The sequence below is a fragment of the Planococcus citri genome, chromosome 5 (genome assembly GCF_950023065.1).
Source record: "Planococcus citri chromosome 5, ihPlaCitr1.1, whole genome shotgun sequence".
Classification (NCBI taxonomy): domain Eukaryota; kingdom Metazoa; phylum Arthropoda; class Insecta; order Hemiptera; family Pseudococcidae; genus Planococcus; species Planococcus citri.
In genome coordinates, this window is record NC_088681.1 from 37929972 (window position 1) to 37954164 (window position 24193).

The window sequence follows — 24193 nt, forward strand, 5'->3', positions numbered from 1 at the left end:
TTTTCATTATTCTGAAATTGACATTTTTTCTTCAGGGAGACTAGAAAAATGATATTTAATCCTAGAATTATAAATTTTTGATAGGTTTTGCCCTCACTTCACCTGGGCTAATCGTTTTTCGTTTCAAAATTTTGCATCTCTCAATTTTTGAGAACTTCTCTAGGGCTGGTTGTTTTTCATTTTGAAAATTGAAATTTTTATAGGTAAAATATCAGCTGAAATTAGAAAAATTCCCAAGGCGATCAAGGCCCACAACATTAACTTATTTTATTCTTATTGATGCTATTCAATCTTTTAAATTAATACCAATATAATAAACGCATTTTAAATTTGTGTGGGGGGGTCCTTTTCAAGGGCGAGGGAGGGAGGGGTATTGATGATTATTTTTCAACTATAACAATACAACAGTATAGAAAAAGCATAAAATTTAAATTCCTTCATTATAAAACTTTAAATCGGACTTTGCACAACACAAATTGTACCAAGTCGAACACTTTGTCCGGACCCTCCGGGCATGGTACGAACAAAGTCCGATGAAAAAGTAATATTCACGCTTGGTCCGGACACTTCGGAGATGGTACAAAATTGGCTGTACCAACCCCGAATTGTACAATTTCGGACTTGGTACCTAACATATATACACAATGAATAACACGCGGCGAATGGTGAACTAAAGGTGTAATGATTGGATCGTGATGAACTTGTCAATGAGAAATTCTCCAAACGTGTTCACTGTTCAGGGTCATTCAACTTGACGCGTGGATTTATTGGAATTTGAAATTTGATATTGTTCGAACCTAGTTTCCGAAATAGGAGGTTGAGGACAGAAGAGATAGGTTTATTACATTTGTTTTGGCGAGCCTTCCTTTTGAAGATTATTTCTCAATATGTTTGTTTCCAATAAGGTGAGAGTTGATTTAAGAACTGAATTCCCTTCCGGTCCCTCCCTTCAGGAAAAAACTGAAGACGATTTCGTAAAAATTCTTCCAATATTGGGTCAACTATATGGTTGTTTTTCTTAGACAGATATCGGTCTCTTTTTGGAGCATTATCATATTGACATCGCATTTTATTCGACAAATCGTACAATAAACTGTGGGGGAAGAAGGTCCAGGAAGGCAGTTGTCTGCACATTGCATGATCGTTGATCAGATATAATATAAGCTGTAAAGGAAGGTCACTGTATCATCGAGTAAAAGCAATGAAGACAGAAGATACCTACTCTGAAAGAGAGAGAAGAAGAAGAAAAATATCGTATATGCTCGTGCAAATGTAAACTGATGAGGAAGAAAAATGCAACACGTAAATGGCAGTGACCCAGTAGCAAAAGTACATATCTAGGTAAAATACTACCTGGGACACTATACACACGTAGGACAGGTAGGCATCGCGAGATCGAATAAATATGATTATGCCTTATACCTATAGACGAGGGCAGGGTGTTCTTTTGAATTATCGTATCCAGAATCTCGAGCTAAAAAGAAAGGCTAATACGACCTTTTCGTCTGCGACGACGACGTTCGCGATTATAATCTTCGCCGAAATCTGGAAATGGTCTGGAAACTGGACTCGATCGGATGCAGTTATGCGGGGTGTGAGACAAAATCGCGTATGTGTATCCGGAAAATAGTGTACAACTCCGACACATAATATGTACACTGTACAGTCTGCTATGTCCAGTGTCTTTTTTGCGGTGACACATAAACCGCTCGCGCGCCGCCATCGCATATTTTCACAGAACGAAGAAGACGCATATTTAGTATTTAGTCGCGATGGTTCGGATCAGACTGTAAAATTTCATCGGGTATCAATTAATCTTTAGGAATAGTTATGTGTTTGTTATGCGTATATAAGGTTGTTTTATGTAATTCGGAGATCGTGTGAGTGTGAGCTAAAAACGCGATATTCTTTTATCGCTTCGTCTATAATATGCGAGCTGTGCGAAAATGAATCCTTGTTCAAGTTGAAAACCAACAAGCCCAGAGATGGACGCTATTAATCAATCGGCCAGTTTGGAATGTCCGAATACTTGGATTCTTCTAGGAAAACACGACGACGAGCGTCGTCGATGTCCTCGTTGTCGTCGTATATGGTTGTGAAGTGTGTAGAAAATCTCAATCGCTGCTTTGGTACATAGCAGAGGTGATGAGAGTTGAGTCTTGAAACAGGCTTTATGCAGGATTTAATGCTGAAAGTTTTCCATATTCATCAAACAGGACGTTTTTCATTTTTTTTTTTTTGAAGATTAAAAATTATAGGTGTAAAGTAAATTCCAGATCCAGATTCTTATGTTGAAACAATTTTTAATTTCAAAAAAATTGTTGCTGAGCTGGGAAATTCACGTTTTTTGGAAGCTCTAGAATGGCGCGAAGCTCGAAATTGGCATCAATTAATTTGAAAAGTTGAAAATAAGATTTAAACCAAATTTCAGACTTTTACGTCAATTTTATCAAATTTTGATTTCTGTGTGGGAAAAACAAAGCAGGATTACCAAAAATTTTACCTAACTTTAAAATCATTTAGGAAATTTTCCATGAAATTGATGACGTAATTTTTTGATGTATTTCGAGTTTCTTGTGCCTCAAAATAAAGTGTTTTTGCCAGTTGGAATCCCCTCCCCCTCCCCTCCCCACCCATTTCCCCTTGTTAGCAGAAATGATTTATGATCCCCTAATTCGAAGAGTCTCAAAGTGTGACATTTTTTATGCACATCTCATTTTTTTTGCTGTCAGGTGTTCTCAATGATATGAGAAAATTCATTTTTTTTTCAAATTTAGCATCATGAAAATTCTAAAGTATGTTTTAGAGTTAGACCATCATTTTGAAAAGTGTCTTCTAAAAAAAAGTCTCTCAGGTCCACCTCAGATCAAAGTACGTAAAAGAGACATCGATGACGTCTGAGTACAAGTATCTGAAATTGGTTTTGAAAAAGTAAATAGTTTCATTACTTTTTGTATCTGAAAAGGGGCGATTAAAAACTCTCAAGCTGAAACCCTCAAGAAGACGTAGGCCTATACTTTTAGTATGGATACGAACATTGAAAATATTAGAAAGCAAACTCTTTTAGAACTCAAGGGGGAAGGTTGAAGGGTTGAATCCAAAATAGGGAAGATTACTGGTGATTTAAAATTTCAACTCGATCACTCTTTATGATCGAAATCGAAAATCAATCGATCAAAAATATCGTTTTTTTGTTTTTTTTTCAAATATTTTTGGGAAATTTTTTTCAAACCCAAGTACCTAGGTGTACAGAAACGAATTTGAATAGATCGATCACTCATAATGATCGAAATAAAAAATAAATAATCGATCGATCTGAAAAATAAATTTTTAAAATTCGATCAACTTTTGTCGAACAAATACATATTATAATATGTGTGTGTAGGTAGTACTTAATTACGATGAAACGAAAGAATGGTCGATTATAGTAAGTACATCAGAAATAAAAATAAATCGATTTTTGAGGTTTGATTGATCGGTTTTTGATCGAGAGGTCTGTTTTAGAGGCCAAATTAATTTTTCATTCTGAACATAATGGATTATATGAAATTGAAAATCGCAAATGAATCGATTTTCGGGTTGGATTAATCAATTTTTGATCGTAAAATTTATCTTTGTGGTGGAGGTGTAGAGGAGATAATCGAAGTCAAAATGTTCGGAAAATTCCGTTCTCTTCTCCCAAATTCATCTGCATTGTTGATTTTTTCTTTTTGCAACTCGCACCTTATCTGTTGATTTTAGTTTTTATCTACATTTTTCGCGATAAAGATTACAATTTTTTCAGCTGTTTTTCTCTTCGTCTCCTCATTTCATTGAAAATGGAAACGCATCTGAATTTGATCAAATTATTGTTCCACTTTTTTGAAAAATGATCATCGTTGAGGACATTTTGCCTGAGCAAGTGGAAGGAGGGGAGGAGACAAATCAGACAGGAAAATTGTGAAAATTTTTTCGTTTCTAGCTGATTGTCAAAAAACGTAAGAAAAACATCTCCTATTGTAATGGAACTCGCTGAACTGAGGTAATGTTGTGGTTTGTGCGCAATTAGGCAACATAATACGTACGAGGACAAGCTGGCATGGTAAGTGGCGAGGTGCCCCTCGTATATACGAATATACTTCTTGTATGACTCGATCTCTCGATGGTGCGCCTGTATGTAGCATAGAAGCCTACGCATATTACTCGGCCGACGACAATTTGCGCGCATATAAGGTTTGTCTCCATGATTACAGCTCGCTCTGTCTCTGGTACCTTTCGTTTCATGACTTCTACGCTCGTTGGTCCGTGTAGTTTATCGTTTAATACGAAGACTTATTACCTGTTTTTGTCACTTCCTACATATTATTCGTGGAGCGTACATTAATTTCACTCTTTAACGTGTAGTTGGACTTTGGTCTCTGGCGAAATACGACCAAAAACAGACCATCTTTTTAACAAATGCCTATTTTGAAGTACGAGCTGCTGAGCTATAGGAATCGAAGGACTGAGATCTCCAACTCAAAAAAGATGCGTTTTTCGTAGAAAAGTAAGGGGTGTGAGAGTTCAAAAACGAATCTCGTGTTGGAGAAATATCGAATAGTAATGATCTAATGGGTTCATATGCGTTGTCGCAGACAAAGTAAGCCTATCTTATGTAAACCACAGACCACCCAAGTTGCCTATCGAAGGTTTACCAATGTAACCAACTAGCTGTTTAAAAAGACATTATAGATATATTTAAATACAAATCGGTCTTATTATCGCTGCCATGAGGGTAACTTTTCGTACAATTTAACGACGAGGAGGAGAATTTTTAGCTAATGAATGATGTCTGAAGTGAAGATTGAGTAGAAACTTATGACGGTTCATGATGAAAATTTGCAATACTTATAAATCAATTTTTATTACGTTTTGTGGTTGAAAATGAAGGAAAACTCTGGCTAGATATGAACCAGTAATGGATTCGTGTTGGTTTGACGATGATAAACAAAGCTATTCGAAAAGTGCCCTTAGTTCTACCTTTTGTTTTTGTCGAGGTAAGGTACCATGCAGTATACTCAATATAGAAAATTACTCGGACTTCGGACATCAGATGCTCGTATCTTGGTTTGTGGACAAAATAGTATAATGTACGTAGAGCTCCGTATGTACCTTACTACATACATATGTACCATGGATGGACGGAGACGAGTCAGATAGGGAAAGGAAGCGTCTAATGGAAGATTAAAGCAGCGCGGAATTTTTAAACAAATGATAGAAGTAGCTTTGGCGGCTATTACCTCAGCCAATCCATTAAAAAAACGGGCTTAAATTATTTACCGGGTAATTTTTCATGCACCGAAGTCGTGTTGTGTTTTTTCTTTTGGGTGAATTTATCTAGGAAATTAAATTACCATTTTTCATTTGTTAGTGAAAAAAAAATAGTATGTGTATTTAATGTACCTACCTATCTATTCACCTACTGTCGTACTATGACTAGTGTGTAGTGTATTTATTCATTTTTTGCCCCTTCTCTATTTCTCTTTCTCTCTTCAATCGGATGTATGCATATAGAAATATGCTCCTTAGCGTAAACAGGTTTTTATCATATTTCGTAAAGGCGACACTCATTAATTAGAATATGTCACATTGTGGCTTGTGAATTTGTGCTCGGCTTTTTATGGGCGATAAGAGCACCTTCGGGGCCCTGTTGTCCGATATATTTTGCCAATTTGTTATTTATCGCGAATATCGCTTACATGAGACATGACCATTTTTTCCTCCTCCTCCTTCTTCTTCTCTTTCTCTCAAACATGTCTGGTGTATTAAAATACATCCTCCTTTGCTCTCTAGCCCCCGTGATGATTTTTTTGTGTACGAGTATATGAAACGAGGAGACAAGACGAAGAAATGAAATATTAAGATCAAAATGGGTGTTGGTTGTTGGTTTTACGAGCAATGTTACTGGGTGGTTTTGCGATCAAAAAAAAAAAAAATAGGTTTCAGGGGCAATGGTGGAGTGGATTTTAGCGGATGTTTTAGGCAGAAATTTTTTACTTTTTTTTGCATAGGTGTAACCTAATCTGTCTGATATTGGATTGCTCTGAAGAAGAAAAATGCGAGCAAGATGTTTTCCCGTTAAAATAGTTGATAGATTTCTTGATTAAAAAATGAACTAATTTTCGTTAAAAATTGGCCAATCATCTCGAAGAAAAAATTAAAATTCCTAAAATCGAAATGCTATGTACGAGTAGAAGGTATTTATTTATATTCAAGCGGATCAAAATCAAATACGTTTCGATTGCATGCTAATTTATACTGAATGAATCTTTGCATTTGGTGATAACATCTCGATTCATTTTTTTTCTGGATCAAATTCCAAAAATTTCGTCCTCGTTCGAAGAATTTCTCAAAGTTCATCGTCGGTTCTCATGAGGAACGATTTGGAAAGAAATGTCAAATTATTGTATAGGTATTAGAAGAAAGGGGTAGGAGGAGTAAAAATTATGAACCGTTGATCTCGGTTTTTTAAAGAAAAGTTCAGTTTTCTCTGCTTTATCTCCCCCCTTCCCCTCCAAAATGATTTCAATCGTTTTTGATAATCTTCGAACCAGAAGACCACTTTTTAAAGGGGGAATAAAGGAAGGTGCGAGCTGTCCTCTCTCTTCATTCAGTTCTATTCTGATTCTTTCAATAAAACATCGATTATTATGGTTTTCGAATCGAATTATCAATTTAATTCGATAATCGATTATTGTATCGATAATCGAATTTGAGAATTGATGCTTTCAATACTGAATATATTTGCAGTTTTTATAATGCCTTATGTAATTTTTGCAGAATTTCATTTGATGTTGATTATTCATTTTTTTTGTAATTTTTAGTACTTAGCCCGATGCAATTTTTGGGAGATTTTGCTCAAATTTCGAAATGTTTTATAAACTTTTATACGTTACCAGTGATTTTGGTTTCATTGATTTTCAGTGATTTTTTTTTACTGATTTTAAGATTTTTTGTGATGTCATCTACTTAGACTGAATTTTTCAAAATTCTGTTCTATTTTGATATTGATCAGTTTTTCGTTGGATTTATTTTTTCAACTCATCTTTTTAGAATTCTCTGCAACGTTTGGCGCAATTTTTACGAGTTTACATCAATTTCTGATCATTTTCAATTATTTTTTATTACTTTTCAGGAAATTTTAAATCAATTTTTAAAAAATTTTAGGTTCTGAATTTAGCTAATATTACATTCAATTCATCATGGAAATTTATAATTGTTGATATGTGGTGATTTAGCAATTTTTATCATTCAATTTTGATATTGTTCAATTTATTTTTGGAAATTTTCAATACTTAATAAGCGGATTTTTGCTAAATTTTGCTCAAGTTTTGAGCATTTTATTAATCTTTAATCGTTTTTGGGTTCAACGTTTTAACATTTTGTGTTCTGTGTTTACTTTTTGAATCTAAATATTTTGAATTTTCATTTCAGTTGTGATCAGATTCACATCTAAGTTTTTTCAGCCTCATTAAATTAAATTTTAATTGTGGGCTTGAAAATGGGGTAATACGAGTATGAAGAACCTTTGAGAAAAAGGCAACAGAATGGGGGGGGGGGTCAGGGGGCTGTTATTCTCCGCATTTGATAGTAGATATTTTTCTCATGTCCATTGATTGAGAAAAGTCTGGTGGAAAGTCGTAAAAATGTTACAAAAATTATCTATCGACTGTTGAAAATGCCATAAAAACTGGTTTGTAATCTGATACGAAATATTGAAATTTTCTTCCGAAAAAATTTCTGGAGGGAGGGAAGGAGGGATTTGAGAATTTTTTCCTTCAGAACATTGCCTATATGGTGCCTTGTTGCTGACTTCCTTCGATTCTGATACCTCTCATCGTATCATCTGTTTGAATTTTTCGATCAAGTCGAGTGAGCAAAAATCATGAAAAAACTCCGCGATATAATTGCTGAAAAAGTATTCGTACTCGTTTCTGCCTTCTTTGTTTTTTCAAATTACTTCGGTCAGGAATAACTTGTAAAAAAACAACGGCAACATTGATTCGATCTGAACTTCTGGGTCCTGGTCTTACTCTGCCCATGTTGTTCTTTCTCTGTTTCTCTCTCTGACACTCTGTTTCGGGTTCATAAGCTGGGTTTCGTTCTAGCTGTAGCGATGGTGTGCGGGGTACCAAAGAGTAATCGGATTGTTTGGTATGGTTGCGCGTTGTGTATAAGCAATAGCTCGCTGGAATCTGTCGCTCGCGCGTCCCAAACCCCATAAATCAGCTCGAGTTGACAGGTCTGGAATCTAGTTGTGGCCGCCGCTCGCATCTCTCTGCCTATCGTCATCGTACTGTGTGCAGCAGCGTTCGGACGATGGTTGTATTACTATATTCCAGATCTTGATCACCATCTGCGGACTCTTTCGTTGCATTTTTTTTTTAGCGTTTTTGCCTCTCTCTGGGTTGCGATGTTGTTGTGTGTTTGCGTAGCAACGTAATATCTGTACAGTGTACTCGTAGTATATATACCTATAGGTACTTCGTATGTAGCCTATGTTGCAGGTAAGTAAATACGATTCCGCTGTAATCGTAAGTACCTATAATAATACGAGTACTTGGGACGTTGGCTGAACGGCGAGTACACCAACGCGATCGATTTATCTACGATTATAACGAACATATCGCAGATAACACCTTGTAGAGGTATTCAGGGGGTGATTTGGCGAAGAATTTGGTCAGATAAGGGTGCACAGGTGTATTGCGGGATCACAGAGAGTGCCGCATAAAACAGGGAGCTCCCATTCATATAAATCTTAGATACTCTCTCCTCTCGTAAGTCGTATTATGGTGTGGAGTGATTAGCACGAGGCTTCCTGGCCGCAGCTACTCATCATCGTCGTATCTGCTGCGCTCGCGCGGCTTAGTTATGATTTATGTGAGTTCGCGGCTTCGGCTCACAGCAGAACACGCGGAGAACTCGGAGTCGAGTCGCGACATCCTCCGAAACGTCTTTGATAATATCGTTAATATGTTGACATATGTTAATGGCTTATGTGTAACTCGTTAAGATGTTGCAGTTGGCATAAAACGCTCATCGAAATCCTTTATTCCGCACCCTTTTTCTCTCTCTTCGCCTCGCTCTGGTTTTGTGCGCTTATTATACGTTGAAAATCTTACGCCAGAATGGAGCGGCTACCTTTAATCAATGGTGACCAACTCGTATGCTAATTAATCGCCTTTACCGGTGTTGTCGTGGCCGGCACGCGAAATACGATTTTCAATGAAGATGTTACTATTCATATGTACTATGAGTGTGTAGTACGAGTATTAGAGGATTAAGATTGCCTTGTGATGTGGTATTATATGGATGGAGTGTCGAGGTTTTGGTTTTGGCGCGAAAGTACGTCATACGTTGACGAAGAGAGAATCTTTTGATTATAAGCGAGGTATTGGAGTATACGTTCTTGATGTATCTTCCATATTGGAGAATTTTATTTGACGAAAAATATCGTGCAAAGGTGATCAAGTGGCAGAATTACACAAGTAGATCGGGTTGCCTACCCGTGTTTGATGAAGGCGTTTGTTGGAATTGAAATTCGCTTACAGTGTTGCAGTGTTCATGCTGATTTGAACTTGTTTTGATGATAATCTTGTAGGATTTCACTCTCTTAAACATCTGAAAAATAAATTAAAGATTTTTGCAAATCTGAAAAATTCACGTGAGAAATTATGGATTTTTGAGAGAATTCGTGAAAAAAATTTTACCTCCAAAAAAGTCCTCTCTTTTCCCTCTGGATCTGTTAATACTTACCTCCCAAAATTTTGAAAAATGCAATTTTTTGGTACTAATGATAAAGGGGAGGGAGAAGCTTTTACATATTGGCTGATATGATTTTGTGCTTTGTCATCTCATTCCTTCCCTAATTCATTCTCCTGTTGAGCTAGAATTGGAAGTTTGACCTTTTTGCATGTTTTTTTTATTTTTCAAATTTCAAGAGTGAGATTTTCAGTGGTGTCAAAAGGCTCAAATGAGTTCTTTAGAAATTCTAGACCTTTTCAGATAGATAAAGCTATAAGGTCAAAAACGTCAGAAAATTACGTTCTGTGGTTTCATGAATGAAAAAGTATAAAAAATGACTTCTTTTTCCAAATTTTGAAACTGCGGATTCCAACATTCAACTTCTGTGAGCGGGTTCAAAATCACAATTTTTTATACTTTATTCTGTATACGACAGAATTCCTACAAGATGACCCTCAAATTTCAGAAATAGAGAAGCCATTATGCTCCTTTTTGCATCCCTTTTTTTCTCCCCACGAATCGATTAATTTTATTGCCTAGGTATTTATTTAGAAATTTAGCAATTTTTTTTCAATTTTTGGATGTTTAATTATATTTTAATAATTAATGATTTTTTTTTGAATTTTCTTCACAGGTGGTTTAAGTGCGACATCTGCTGTAAAAATCACCATCACCGACGTGAATGACAACGAGCCCGTATTCTCGCCCCGCGAATATCGTATCAACTTTCGCGACGATGTGTCGAGTAATACGCCAATCGCAGTGATCCGAGCTTTTGACGCGGATTCGGGCCATTTTGGCGCGGTTTCATATCGTTTCGCGAGTGGTAACGACGAAAATTTGTTTCGAATCGATCGCAATACCGGCGAGTTGTTCGTAGTGCGTACAAAATCGTTGTCGTATAGTCGCCAGTACGCGTTGAATATCTCGGCTACAGATGGCGCTGGTAGCAAATGCTTGCAAGACGCGCAAGCTTTCATTAGTGTCGCGAACGCGGTGCAGTTCGAACGTGCGAGATATGAGTTCAACGTGTTGGAAGATGTGGCGGTGAATACGGTGCTGGGGAGTGTCAAGATCAATGCGTTTTTTAAAGGTGAGTCTGGAGCAGATTTCTCGCTATTGAATATGTAGATACTATATTGATACCTGTAAAAATTATTTTACTGATTGCATTAGGGGTGAACAAAATTAATTCGATTTTGAGGGTCTCCTGGGTCAATGTCCTAAGAGCTGCTGAAACTCGAAATGAGTTTTGAGAGAGTCTTGGAACGTTTCCATTGTAGAGGCTGAGCAATTCATCTATGGTAGGATAAAACCTTTGCCACTGCCTTTGCCCATGGGCATCATTCATAAAATATTTACCCAGGTATTCAAAAAGAAAGGAAAAAATGACAAAAATTTAAAAATTTCCCTGAGAAGTTTTTAGCAGAATGAATGATAAATTAGGTGATGTCCACGATAGTTGAAAGCAAACGAACGACAAATTATGCGATTTATACGATGTAAATAGAAAATGAAGTTGTTTGGCAAACTTTAAAACAAAAAGAGGGCTTTGTAGGCTGCAAGGGAAAAATCAGTGCTTTTTGGACGTTTTGGCAAAAAAACACACACAAATTTCTTTGCAATTTTGGCAAAAATTACGAGTTAAGACCATTTGACTATTTTATCAAAAAACTACTTCCTGAGAATGTTGACGAAAAAACATTACAATTTTCGTCAACTCGCCAAAAATTGACACTCGCTGATGATAAAAAATTGGAATTTTTTGACAATTTCAGCAAAAACAGGATTTCTTAGAGCAATCTTGGCAAGAACAGGACTGTTTGACAATTTTGGCAAAAATTGGCTCCTATTGACAAATTTACCAGAAATGGACACTTTTTAGAATGAATGAATGAAATTATTTATTTTAGGACGCTTCAGCATCTGGGCTTTTTTGCGTCCACAATACATTTACATTATAAACAAAATGAACCAAGTACAGACAACATAACAAGTAAAATATAATTCACAAAATAACATAGCAAAAAAATAAAGATTCACTAAATGAGGTCTTAGATCACAATGCATTTAAAAAAGGTGAAAAACTTCTAACATATAGGTATCTTCATCATCTGTTTGAACATCTTCATAAGTGAGCTTCCCTAGAATCTTCTCTCTGAGGTCTTTCTTATATTTGGGACAATAGTTAATCAAGTGTATGATGATAATTGGCACTCCACAAGGGTCACATTGTGCCAGTTGCTTGTCTTTGAAAAGTGGAGAATGAGTATAGGCAGTATGCCCAATTTGTAATCTAGTTAGCACTACTTCTTCTCTCCTACTTTTCCTGTATGGTGTAACCCTTGAATCAGAACATAGTCTTGTTTGCTGCACTTGATATTTTATGGCATTTGTGTCTTCCTGATCTATGTGAAGATTAATCAGCAAATCTCTACAACGACAGCCAATAGGGCGATAAGTTCCTAGTATACTTTTCTTCCAGTGGAGAGTTAAACATTTTGTAAAAATTAGGATGGCTTGGAGAATTTTCAACTTTCCGGTACCACTTTAACATAAGCTGATCTCTCCTCTATGATAAAGGAAGTAGGTATTCCAGTCTCTTCAATTTTGAGAAAAATGGACTCTTTTCAACAATTGTGCCAAAAATGCCACTTCTTGACTATTTTGCCAATAATTGATGCTTTTTGACATTTTCCCCCAAAAATTGACATTTTTCCCCCTAAAAGTTGACACCCCCCCCCCAATTGGATTTTTTTGACAACGTTAAAAATTGACACGATGATGATTTCAGTGTTATCTTGGGAAAAAGTTTTCAAGTTCACCCCTTCAAAATCTCTAGTCTCACGTGGTAGCATTGTACAATACATTTGATTTTCCCAAAAATGTCAAAACTCTGTAAGTAAGCCTGCTCATTCACATGGTTCCTTATTACACACTGACACAGCATCTTTTTTACCATCTTCCTTAAAATAATTCTTATCATCAGGTATCAGGCACAATATTTGCTCAATTTTCACGCAGATGCGATTCCTTTACCAGGTGTTGTATTGGCAATGCATGGTGCATGATGCACACTGCACAGTGCTTGGAGCTCGCACATGGTACACAATGTGGTCCGTGGTCGTATACTAGTATACTTACATAGGTACGAGACTGGCTAGCTTGACAATAACGGGAATGTGAAAAGGATAAACGATTATGCAAATAAGATTTCACTAGACTGTTAACGATGATTAAGCTCGAATGGGAAGACAAGTAGAGGCGGTTAATCAGTTTGCAAGATACACGCTTTTAGAACGCTACTACATGCACCTCGCAACTCATTAGAAAGAAGCGTGCACGTTGCGCCCATACGTATTTGCATATGGTATACCGTATGCGTATATAATACCTTGCCTTTACCTTTGCTTTACCTACAATACTGTATATGTACCAAGTACCATCCTCAGACCTGGTTCGCGTTCCTTCTCTAGCGCGACACCCTGCTTGTATAAAGTTTTTGAACATGATACTTTTTTCTCCACCGTCTCTCTTTCTCACTCTGCAGCACACTCTTTTCGTGTACGACGACCTCTGAGTAACGCGTCCTGATAACGAGAAACCTTGTTAATAATCACTGCATTTTTCCAAATGAGCAGCTCCCTCCCACGCTGTGTCTCATCTTTTGCTAACTTCTTCGCACTTACTACCTATTTCGAACGATGGTTGTTGACTTTGCCTTTGGCTTGCTCTTAATTCGATTGTGTTCTTCTTTGTTTTACCTTGAATACCGTACGAAAAGGTTACCCGTGGTCGTGGTTTTTTTTCAGTCATTCTTCAGGATTCTGTAGGCTGCTGAACGGACGCAGTTAGCGAGATATTTTGCATATAAGCTATTGTTAAAGAGAGCTTTCAAGTATACTGCACTATGTATTGGTATTACTGTTTAGTAATCGAGTGTTCTAAAACACAATAGCAGAGCGGCTTCGTCCTTCTTTCATAGGCGCGCTTATATTGCAATTAACGTCATACCGAAGCACGTAATATGGTAGCCGAGCAACAATTATTCATCGTGGAGCCTGCATTCCGGCATGTATATATCTCTCCAGTTTCCTTAAATTGTCTATATGGCGGCATACACTCAACCAATTCCGTAAGAAAGTATTGTAGGTTATACACCCGTTCGAAAACTTATAGAGAAGAAATTTCCCTGGTTCCAAAAGTTGTTTACAGCATCAGCTCTCCTGAATTGCTGAAGAAAAGACAAATGTTTGGATTCACTATGATGGACCATTTTAGCCATTTTCAAAAATTTTCCGAACATTGAAAAACCAAATTTAGTACCCGCGGAGATGGGTGATGCTCTTTCTCTGGACCAAATTTCAGCTGGTTCAGAGTTGATGGGATGATGGGCTGTAATAAGGCTCACTTGTTAGGAAAAAACGCTCAAAAACGATTCTCTGACTAAATATCATTACCACTCTGTTCTGCAACGTAACTTATACAAAAACAACTAATCTCCTTTCAGGAACTAACTGTAAAGATAATATATTTTTACTCGAGCACCTTGGCATTGATTTCAATACAAACCAGCACAAGTTGAAGTGCACGCGGTCAAAGGCCACGAAAGCTCTTGTTCCTATAGGTACCTACACTACTCAGATATGCACCACGATAAAACCGCATCGAATGTTCTCCTCTTACTGCCACAGCCGTCAAATTTTCTCCTCAACTTTCCAAACGATCCGCGGACAAGCTGCTGGAAACGGAAATGATAATAATTTTATGAATACAGCAGCGACGATGCGACGCGATCGTACATATAAGTGTAAAATATCGTCGATAATCGAGAAAGAAGAATTTTTCCCTATGTTTTTTATTTTCTTTTCCTCTGCGTATACATACAATCAAACACGAAATCACGATTGTGAATACGTTAAATAGGTCTCGTAAAGAGAAGATACCCATTCTGCGGAGTATATTTTTCACGAAACTGTATAAATATCTGCAGCGGCGTATCTCTCACGGTGGATTACTACATAAAAACTCAACTTGGCTATGTCTCTGGGTCTTTTTTTTTTCGCTTTAAGCTGCGCCTCTGTCTTATTCCCCGGTTGCTTTTTCTGTTCTTTTTTTTATCGCGGAAAAATCGTGTACGATATGTACGTCTTTATTTTCATAATCACGACGACCAGCATCATTAGGGAAATGATACGAGGTACAGGGGGTCGCAAAGTGATTTCTGCGGGACTTCTTGGCCACTCGTTGTCAATTATTGATTTTGATCGTTTTTTTTTTTCAGTGAAGTTTGAAGGCTCCCTGAGGTAGTCTATGTGAAAATTTCAGTTGCTTAGTTGAAAAATTTATCGTCCTGTGAGGAGTTTTGAGATTTTCCAAATAATCCAAAAATTGCATGTCATCTTCATATTTCAACATTCGATTACGTCATCAAAGCAAAAATGTTTTTATTATTAGTTAGTCCCACACAAAGCTCGCAATTTCGCCAAATTTTGTGTCATGTTTCAGCCCGATTTCCGACAAGATTTTATGACGTGCTAAAAAATCCTCTCTTAGCGACATAGATTTTTCTTTTCTACATTTTTTAAACAAAGGCATTTTTGCCAACAAAATTTGATTCTCACTGAATTTGTAAACTGCCAGATGACTTTTTTTCAATCTTGCTTTTTTTATGTTTTTTCTAATTCATTTTTCATTTTTATTTTTTAAATAGTGCTTTTGTTCAGTGTTTTTGATCCATTTTTTGAAAAAAAATCTGCATGTATTCAATTTTTGTTGAAAATGTCACATTTGTGTTTTTTGGAAACTTTCATTTTCCAACAAAACTTTTAATCGAAAGCTCAATTTTTTTGTAATTTGGCCAATTGGGCAAGGTGCCCTATCACACTCATCAAAGAAATTCAATTTGCTAACCTGACAACCTAGAGAACCTTCAAAGGGTTAAAAAGGCTCAAATTTTTCAAAAAATTGGACAAAGTTCGCCGAAAGTGTGATTGGACGACTATGAACCAAACCCAACAAAGCCTAAAGCTCAATGAAGCATAATCAACCCAATAAAATCAAGCTCAACAGAATTTGGAGCATGGGAAACTTAAACCCAGTAAAAGCAAATTCAACAAAACTTGATCGAAACTCAGCAAAACCATGTTTCGCATAAAAAGCTAAAGCCATACCATCCCAATCCCCCCAAAAAAATCAAACCCAACAAATCTTCAATATCGAAAGTGGTGCTCAAAACGTTATGGTACATAATTAGAACACAGCTCACAAGAAGGATTTCCAGAATATTGTTGCTTCCCAATTGCTTATTTTAGGGATGGCGGGAGGGAGGGGGGTAAAAATTTGACCTTGAAACGCGATACCTAGATACCTTAGTAGTTGGAATATGAATTGAATAGACGATTTCCAGAGTTTTATGTATTTCCCAATCACATTTTTGGAAATTTTACTCAGCTTTTTGAAAAGTCTGAGCTCCCCCCTTCCACCGCTATTTTTCTGTGGGGTGGGGGTAATCAAAATTGAACCCTGAGCGATGATTTTGAATGAAATTTCCTCAGAAACGACATTTTCTGAAGTACATACAAGTTATCTGCACTTTCATTTTTTCGTCGATTTGTGGTCCATTTTTAAAAATTCAAACCCCCATTGTTGGATCCTCTATTTTTCTTTTGAGCAGCTGATATTTTTTCCAGCTTTCATACGAGTTATCATCCTTCGCTAAAATAATGAGCAAAACTTGAATTTTGTTGATCTTCTGTAAATGAATTGTTTTAGCCATTTTCAAAGGCAATTTTTTCAAAAATTACAATGTTTTTGTATTTGCATAAAAGTAATGAGGGATTTTGGAGGGAAATTGGAAAGAATTGCCATCAAGCTGGAGAAATCAAAAAAAAAAAAAAAAAAAAAAAAACGTTTTCAGTGAACAATACTTATTAGAAAATTGTTGTAAATTTTGTATTATTGAATGAGTTTTGCAAGTGACAATTTTTGCCCGCCCTCTACCCTTTGAAAATGTCTGTTGTGTTCCTCTGATTTGTTAATTTTAGTATTTTCATGAAACGATCTACAAAGGTTAGATGTCAGAATGTGTTTTGATACAAATTCACTTTCAATTTTTAGCCAAATCTAGTACAAATTTGAAGACACCGTAAGTAATCGCGATCAATATCCTCCTTCATAAACCACTCCAACAACTAACTCTACATCTCTCCTTTCGTCTCATTTCACTTCCTCATATCGTGTACTACAAAAGCGCACTATAGCTTTGTACGTAGATTCCCTGCTCCCTATGTACCTTAAACACTGGATGACTGGATAGTGGATATACTATGAGCACGCATAGATACGATAAATAGAAATATACGCTTATCTGCGCAAAAATTCCAATCATTCGAGTATCGCCGAACGCTACCGCACATTTACCGGTTCGTCGCCATAACACGACACCGTATAGTCCGCAATACGGTCACGATGCCGGCACGAATTGGTCGCCTTAGTAAAACAGAGAAAGAGAATGGAGAAAAAATAAAGAAAACTTATATACCTAGGTACTCGTACTACTCGTATCTCTGTAACTCTGCGTACAGCACAATCGAAAGAAGAAATACTTGATTGTTAATAAATCGAGGGTGAATTAACTGCGTTTACTTGAGTATCCGCAGTGTGGACAAAAGCGGGGGTTGTGCGAGCATTATTACCATACAAACGGAGAAATAATATAGGAAAAAAAAAAGACAAATACTGCATAGAAATGCTATGCACAGGCAAAGCCAGCGAGCGTGGAAAGAGCGCCGCGTCGCTCGCGGAGCTTTAGTCGGCTTAAAGCGGACTACGGAGAGTGCAGCGCCGCAGAAGAATTTCCTTCGTCTTTCTCTTTCGCTGTTTGTTTCTTTCTTCCTCGGATAGTGTTATTAATTACCTAGATATGTAATCGATGCTCCGTGTAAACAGTATATATTTACATTGAAATCCGTTTCAATAAAACAGCGATAAAATAAAGTCCTTGGTATGCGGTATTAGGTGTACGTATATGTGATCTGCCTCTATAGTGGCAAGCGAGTTGTTGAAGAGGAGAAAAAAAAATCATATCCCAAGATCGCATAGTACCCAGATGTAATCAGACGCAATTTCTCGTATCTACGGTCATCTTTACCTTATTCTATGGACTTAACGTGTGTGCCATTCTATATGGCATAGCTGTATGAGCTGAACTTGCGCTGATGGCCGACTAATTCGACCAATTTATTATACCTATGGTCGTTTGTCTCGTTCGAATGGACTAATGAAGAGAATTATGAAGAAGAATTTAGTCTTTTAAAGAGTAACTGCATGAGGGATCGTGACGAAAGTATTATCGAAAATGATTCTGGAGGGGGAGAGGGGAGAGATCCAATTAAAAGTATGTGATTACAGGAATTTGGAGTTCGAGCTGTGGAGATCAATCTGGTTGCAAAATCTTTGAGGAATGGTTCTTTTGATTCGTTTGAAAAATCGTCTAAAATTTTAAGAGAAGGGGGGGGGGTACATTTTGTGGAGGAAAATCGCGTTCAAGTTACTCAACTCTTGAAGCAGCATGCTCGAAATAAATCTCATTACTACTTACGCGTCATTTTTCTTTGTTATTTTACCCGGATCACGGTTCTCAAGGAGAAACCATAAACCTCGTACCCATATAGGTGATCTTAATGAAGTAAAATTGGTGACCGCGTGCGCGATATCCTCTCCAACGTCGTATAATATACGTATACGAACGAGTACTTGATACTTATAGGTGTTGGTCATTGATTTCTGTATCTAAAGCAAAAAGAAAGAGATAGACTGGTTTAATTAAATTAGAAAAATAGTCGTGCCTTTTAAATACCTGTTTAGTTGGCGTATTATTGCGCATGATCGGTTATTTATCAGATTAACTTCATATGAGATACGAGAGCGCGTTATTTTTCTGCCTTTTTTTTTTCATTTTGTTTCGTTTCGATCATGGAGACTGAGACCTCCCGTAAATCCCGATCAACCGAGTGAAGCACGACCAAACGTGACAAATCGAAGTTACTCGTATGGTACGAATGTAAATTTCGTTATATTTCTTATGGTACGAGGTAAACGTATCCTTTGTATGACGAGATCTAAGATGAAGTTGGGTGTTTCTGATTGCCCAAAATTGTTGGAAAATTTTCAAATCTAGTTGACATTTTTCTAAAGCTTACGAAAATTCGCCTGAAACCATAAATCGACTCTAAATTATTTCAAAATTGTAAGAAAATCATTTAAATTATCTAAAAAATTATGTCGGTAGGTTGAATAATCGTTAGCTACAGTTCAACTGCCAAAAAGTGCTCTAGAAATCACATTTGAACAGTATTTTTGCAATGCAAATGTTTTTTTGTACATACATGAATTACAGGTCTAAAATCTGAAAAAAGTCTTTTTCTGAATTTTAATTTTTCAAAAAGGCTCAAAAAAAGTTGTGATGTGAAGAATTTTTGATTTTATCTCGAAAATATTGTAACCCATTTTGATTGGTCTCATGGCATTTTTTCAAAAAACCCAAAAACCAGTATTTTTATCCCAAAATTGGGTTATGATTTTGTTTTATACAAACTCACTTCGAATTGGATTTTTTTCTAAATTGTGGGAAAGTTTGTTTGAAGTTATGAAATTGTGCCAATATTGTTCATAAATCCCTTCAAAAATCCGCCCATCAGGAAATCTTTGAAAGTTCATTTGAAATCCTGAAATTGTTTCAGAATAATGGTGCAGATAATTCGCGGATTCAAATCATTTGAGCCAATTTACTTTGGTAGAAAGATTTTTCTGAAATCACGAAAAAACTCAAGTTTAGCGACGGACATTTTTTCCATTAGAAATTGTCATTTTTCACAAAAAATAAAACATGGTTTCTCATCAAAATGTTAATTTTTCATTTTTTCACCCACAAGGTCATTCATCCACCTCCCTCCCCAAAAAAATCATCACTTCTTCTCTAAAAATTAATATTAATTTTTTCACTTGAAACTGTTGATTTTTTGTTTAATGAAAAATTGTCACATTTTTCACCAAGAGTTCTCATTTTTCCTTGAAAAAATATTCTTTTCTCGTTTAAGTGAAAAGTACCTACTGTTGATTTTTTACTTCAAATTGCTACTAAGAAGTAATAGTCATGTTTTTCACCAAAAATTGTCATTTTTATTAGACATTTTTTAAATCTTTTAGAAATCGAATGATTTAATTTTGTCGAGAAACTCTATACAAAATAATTTTAATTCAAAAAAAAAAATACAATTTCAATTTTTTTATAGGGGAGACGAAAGAAGGTCAATAGTGCTTTATCTAAGTGTTTTGTCAGAAGAGAAAATCATACGAGTCTTCCCTCCCCTCCTCCTCATTATCTGGACGGTTAGAATGGATCTGACTTAATTTTTGGTTCGAGTTGATTTGGAGTAAGCCTTTATTGAAATATTCCTTCAATTTTTGTGACTTTTCAGCTGTTATTTTTGAATCGATGAAAAACTTCTACAAAGCGAGAACCTGTGGCACTGAACAAATCTGTGGAATTGAAATTGAACAAAAAATCAGTGAAATTCGTTGTAAATTTTTGTTAAATTGATTGAAAGTTCAACATCATAAGTTTTTATGAATTTTTCTGGGATTTATTATTGATTTTTTTTTGTAACAGTAATCCCTGATTCATCTATACTTAGAGACATTTTTTCAATGATTTTCTCTGTGCTGATGCTGATTCAATCAATTGGTGGTGCAGTATCATCAGTTGATAGCTTTGTTGCTGGAACTTGAGGAAAAATCTCTAGAATTAATCTGTTGTTTGAAAACTTTTTCCTTCAAAGGCGAATTTATGGTCGCATTCTCCTCGCCTTCAGTGTGGTGATAAAGAAATGATGAGGGGAAGTGCCGGAAGGGGGGTATTTCGTAGCGGCGGGTCTCGATACGTGTGATGTGTATACTTGGGTAAACATTAAACATTGGTATAAAGAATAACAGCATTTTTAGCGTATTAAGACATCGTGATGAGTTATAAATGATCAGACGAGGGAGATCGTGTGCACGGTGGGGTGGGTAGGGGGTGCACCTAAGCGGTAAGGTAGCTGTACGCGTATTACTAGGTACATTAGAGGTGTTTTTATTTTTTTTATTTTATAAACGCAGGTGTAATTTAGGTGTGCCTCGGTTCTGTCGAATTTAATGATTATCGTGTAAATGTGTAGAAAAAGAAAACCTTTTCACGGTGCATAGATATCAAAATGAAACAAACGCGAAAGATAGACCGAGTCAGAGAATGAGAAAAATAGAAAGAGATAGAACGATGAGGTAAGAACGAGGGAGCTCGAAAGGAAGCAGAATATTAAAATATGTACGGCATTTCAACATTCTTTACGTTAATGTTGTATCATTTACTCAATATTTGATCTGTCGGCTCTTTGCTGTGTATGTATAGCTGCTATAGCTTCTTGGTGTATCTGCAAAGCTGGCTATTGTTTCATTGTATGTACGATTACCTTGGCTGGCTGTTGTGGCTGTGCGTTTTAAATTAGTATAAGAGATGGAGAGAGATGGAGAGGCTTTGCATACACAACGATGACCCTCCGAAGAGCGGTCATTCTAGACGTATCCACGGAGTACTTACCTCTTTAAGGTCTATAGACCTAAGTACATACATAAATACCTACTAGGTACATTTAGAAAATACTATACTATACTATGTACTATGTACCTTTAAAGCTACCGATAATATTACGAAATAGCTTGCTTATAAGTTCATCGCAGACCATATTAATGACTCGATATTTCGTACGATTTTTTTTTTCTGTTCACATAGGCGAAGATCAAATAGTCAAGTATTTCATCCATAGCGGCGATCCCGGCGGATGGTTTGCTCTGGATCCGTTCAGCGGCCAGCTAAAAACATCGTCTTTTTTAGATTACGAAAAGTTCAGCTCGATTTTACTAAACGTACAAGCGATCTATGGGAATACGCCTTCTACAACTTATACCCAGGTGAGTGATGCAAATGGAAATTTCATCAATAGCTCCGAGTCGTAGACGCGGTAATTTGATGTTTGGTTGGCATAAGTTGTCGGAATGTTTTAAATATGATGGGCTATTTTTTTTTTACCTACTCTCGTACGTATATGAGGAGTATATATTCGTTTTCGTATCATTGTGTTCGTCGTTAATGTTAGAAAAAAAAAGGATGCTGGTTGCGTGACGACGTCCACTTTTTTTTACTCTCTAAAACAGAGGTTACACGTACCTATATACTTTGGTGTCGAATTCGAAGAATTGTCTTACTAAATTGACCAAACGCAGTAATTACCACTGGAACGTAAATAGAATTGCGAGCCAACCGACGTCGATGTCGCCTGTTTTTTTTTTGACTCGAAAACTGGCATATGTAATAGAGTACCTACACGTCTTCGGGCTGAATGTGAATCGAAACTCTCGCCGGACTTGGGCTGACTCTTGACTCTTCGTCTACGGTAGGAGAGATTATATCATTCGAGTAGTCAGACCTTGAGTGTAATGATAATGATAGATATCGATTAAAAATTTTTTCATTTAATGGACAATTTTTATGTAAGGTGAATGAGTTCATATTATACTCGTACATGGCGAATAAATGCGTAAAGGGGCGAGTACCCAGACGATTAAACGACGTCTAGGTCTAAGAAATTTGCTTCGGTAAACATGAAATAAGTTTAATGAGTATTTTATGTGCTATCGAGAAATGAAATTAAATAAGGAATTGGTTTGGTTGTTATTAATTGAACCAAGTACAGAAGCATTTCACATATTTTTATCGTAATTGACGGCGATTATTGGTGAAGAATTTCCAAGAGGGTAGGTAGGTAGAAATCAGTGGGTTGTAAAGTGTGATTTTATTGAATTTGTTTTCAAATTTGAGAAGGAATATTGGGTTTGAAGGTCGTTTTTGGAATGTAGAAGATGTTTTAAATTTAAATTGCTTAAAATCTAGATAGGTTTTTTTTTTCAATTCCAAGTTTTATCAAAAATCAAAATGATGCAGAAAATTTCTCCATGGTACAAAAAATATTCCGCAGAAGTTTCTTCAGGTTCCAAAAAGTTGATTAGGAATAGAAGAATGTAAAAATGAAAGTTCCTTTGGTAAGAATTTCTAATTTTTTTGAGCTGTGCAAAAGTAGAAGCATAAAAGCAATTTGTCCCCCATTTTCAAAGAAGTTGAAATTTTTTCTCAAAATTTGTGAAATGTCAATTATGTACTTAAAAAATTCATTCTTTCAAAAATAATTCGAATTCATTTAAACAATAATTATGTAGGTATTTGTATTTCATTCGAATTGTGCATTTTTTCAAAACTCTGCCCTCGATACGTTTGATCCAACTTAGTAAAAGGTGGAGTTGGGTGGAGGGGTAGACGGACACGTTTGTTAAAAAATGGTCAAGTAGTTCGATGAAATTCTACTAGAACAAATTTTTCACCATTTTCAACAATTTTTGTTCCAAATTTGCCATTTTTAAATTATCAAATCAATTTTACTGATTTTGTGGCAACTTCAAGGAAATATTGTTCATATTTTTCAAAATATTGGTAGCAAATTATTTTACGAAGTTTAGCATTTATTGACACTTTTTTGCCATTTTCAATGAATTTTATGTTACTTTTGCCAATTTTTATGCCAATTTTATTGATTTTCTGGTGATTTTAAAAAATGCTATAATTTTGCAAATTTTTTGTCATTTTAAACAATTTTTGACTCAAATTTAATATTTTAATGTTGATGAAAAAAGAAAGGTTCAACTTGCCTGCACTTTTTTTGATATTTTCATGAATTTTTTTCTCAATTTTGAATGATTTTCATCATAAATTAGTCAACTTTTTTGAAAAATTTTAGAAACGGTCTGCGTCGTTTTCTTACATCTTATTGATATTCTGATATCTTTTTTTTTTTTTTTTTTTTCAAATTTTCAACTATTTTTACGCATGCTTCAATATTATTCCATCATAACAATTTGAAGCAAATTTTTTTCCATGTTTTGTGGCAAGTTTATTGATTTTCTAATGATTTCAAGCAATTTTATTCATATTTTTGTCATTTTTGCAACATTTCACGAAATATTAGCAATATTTTTATACACTTCTTTTTGTCATTAGATCTATCACTTGAATTTGGTATTTTTTTTTTGAATTTTCTGCAACATTATTAAAAATTGAATCATTTTCTAATATTTTATCAATTTTTTCTCAATTTTCGACGGTTTTTACGGATTAATTTCATTGATTTTTCTGATAACTTCACGTAATGTTCATATTTTGTGTTATTTTTGGGCTGTTTTACAAGTTTTTAGTTGTTTGTTTTTCAACTTTACATCATTTTCAGTAATTTTTCACCAAATTTTCCGAATTGGATTTTAATTTGACGATTTTACTGGTTTTTTG

At 35.7% G+C, this 24193-nt stretch overlaps 1 protein-coding gene across 1 annotated transcript in view; it reads left to right on the forward strand.

Moving 5' to 3' along the window:
* The window catches only part of ds (dachsous cadherin-related 1), a 183109-nt gene that overhangs the window by 126965 nt on the left and 31951 nt on the right, over positions 1–24193 (forward strand). Inside the window, exons 4-5 of the mRNA XM_065369076.1 lie at positions 10397–10855; positions 21593–21771. Of these exons, the coding sequence (XP_065225148.1) occupies positions 10397–10855; positions 21593–21771 (638 nt within the window). The remainder of the gene's footprint in view (positions 1–10396; positions 10856–21592; positions 21772–24193) is intronic.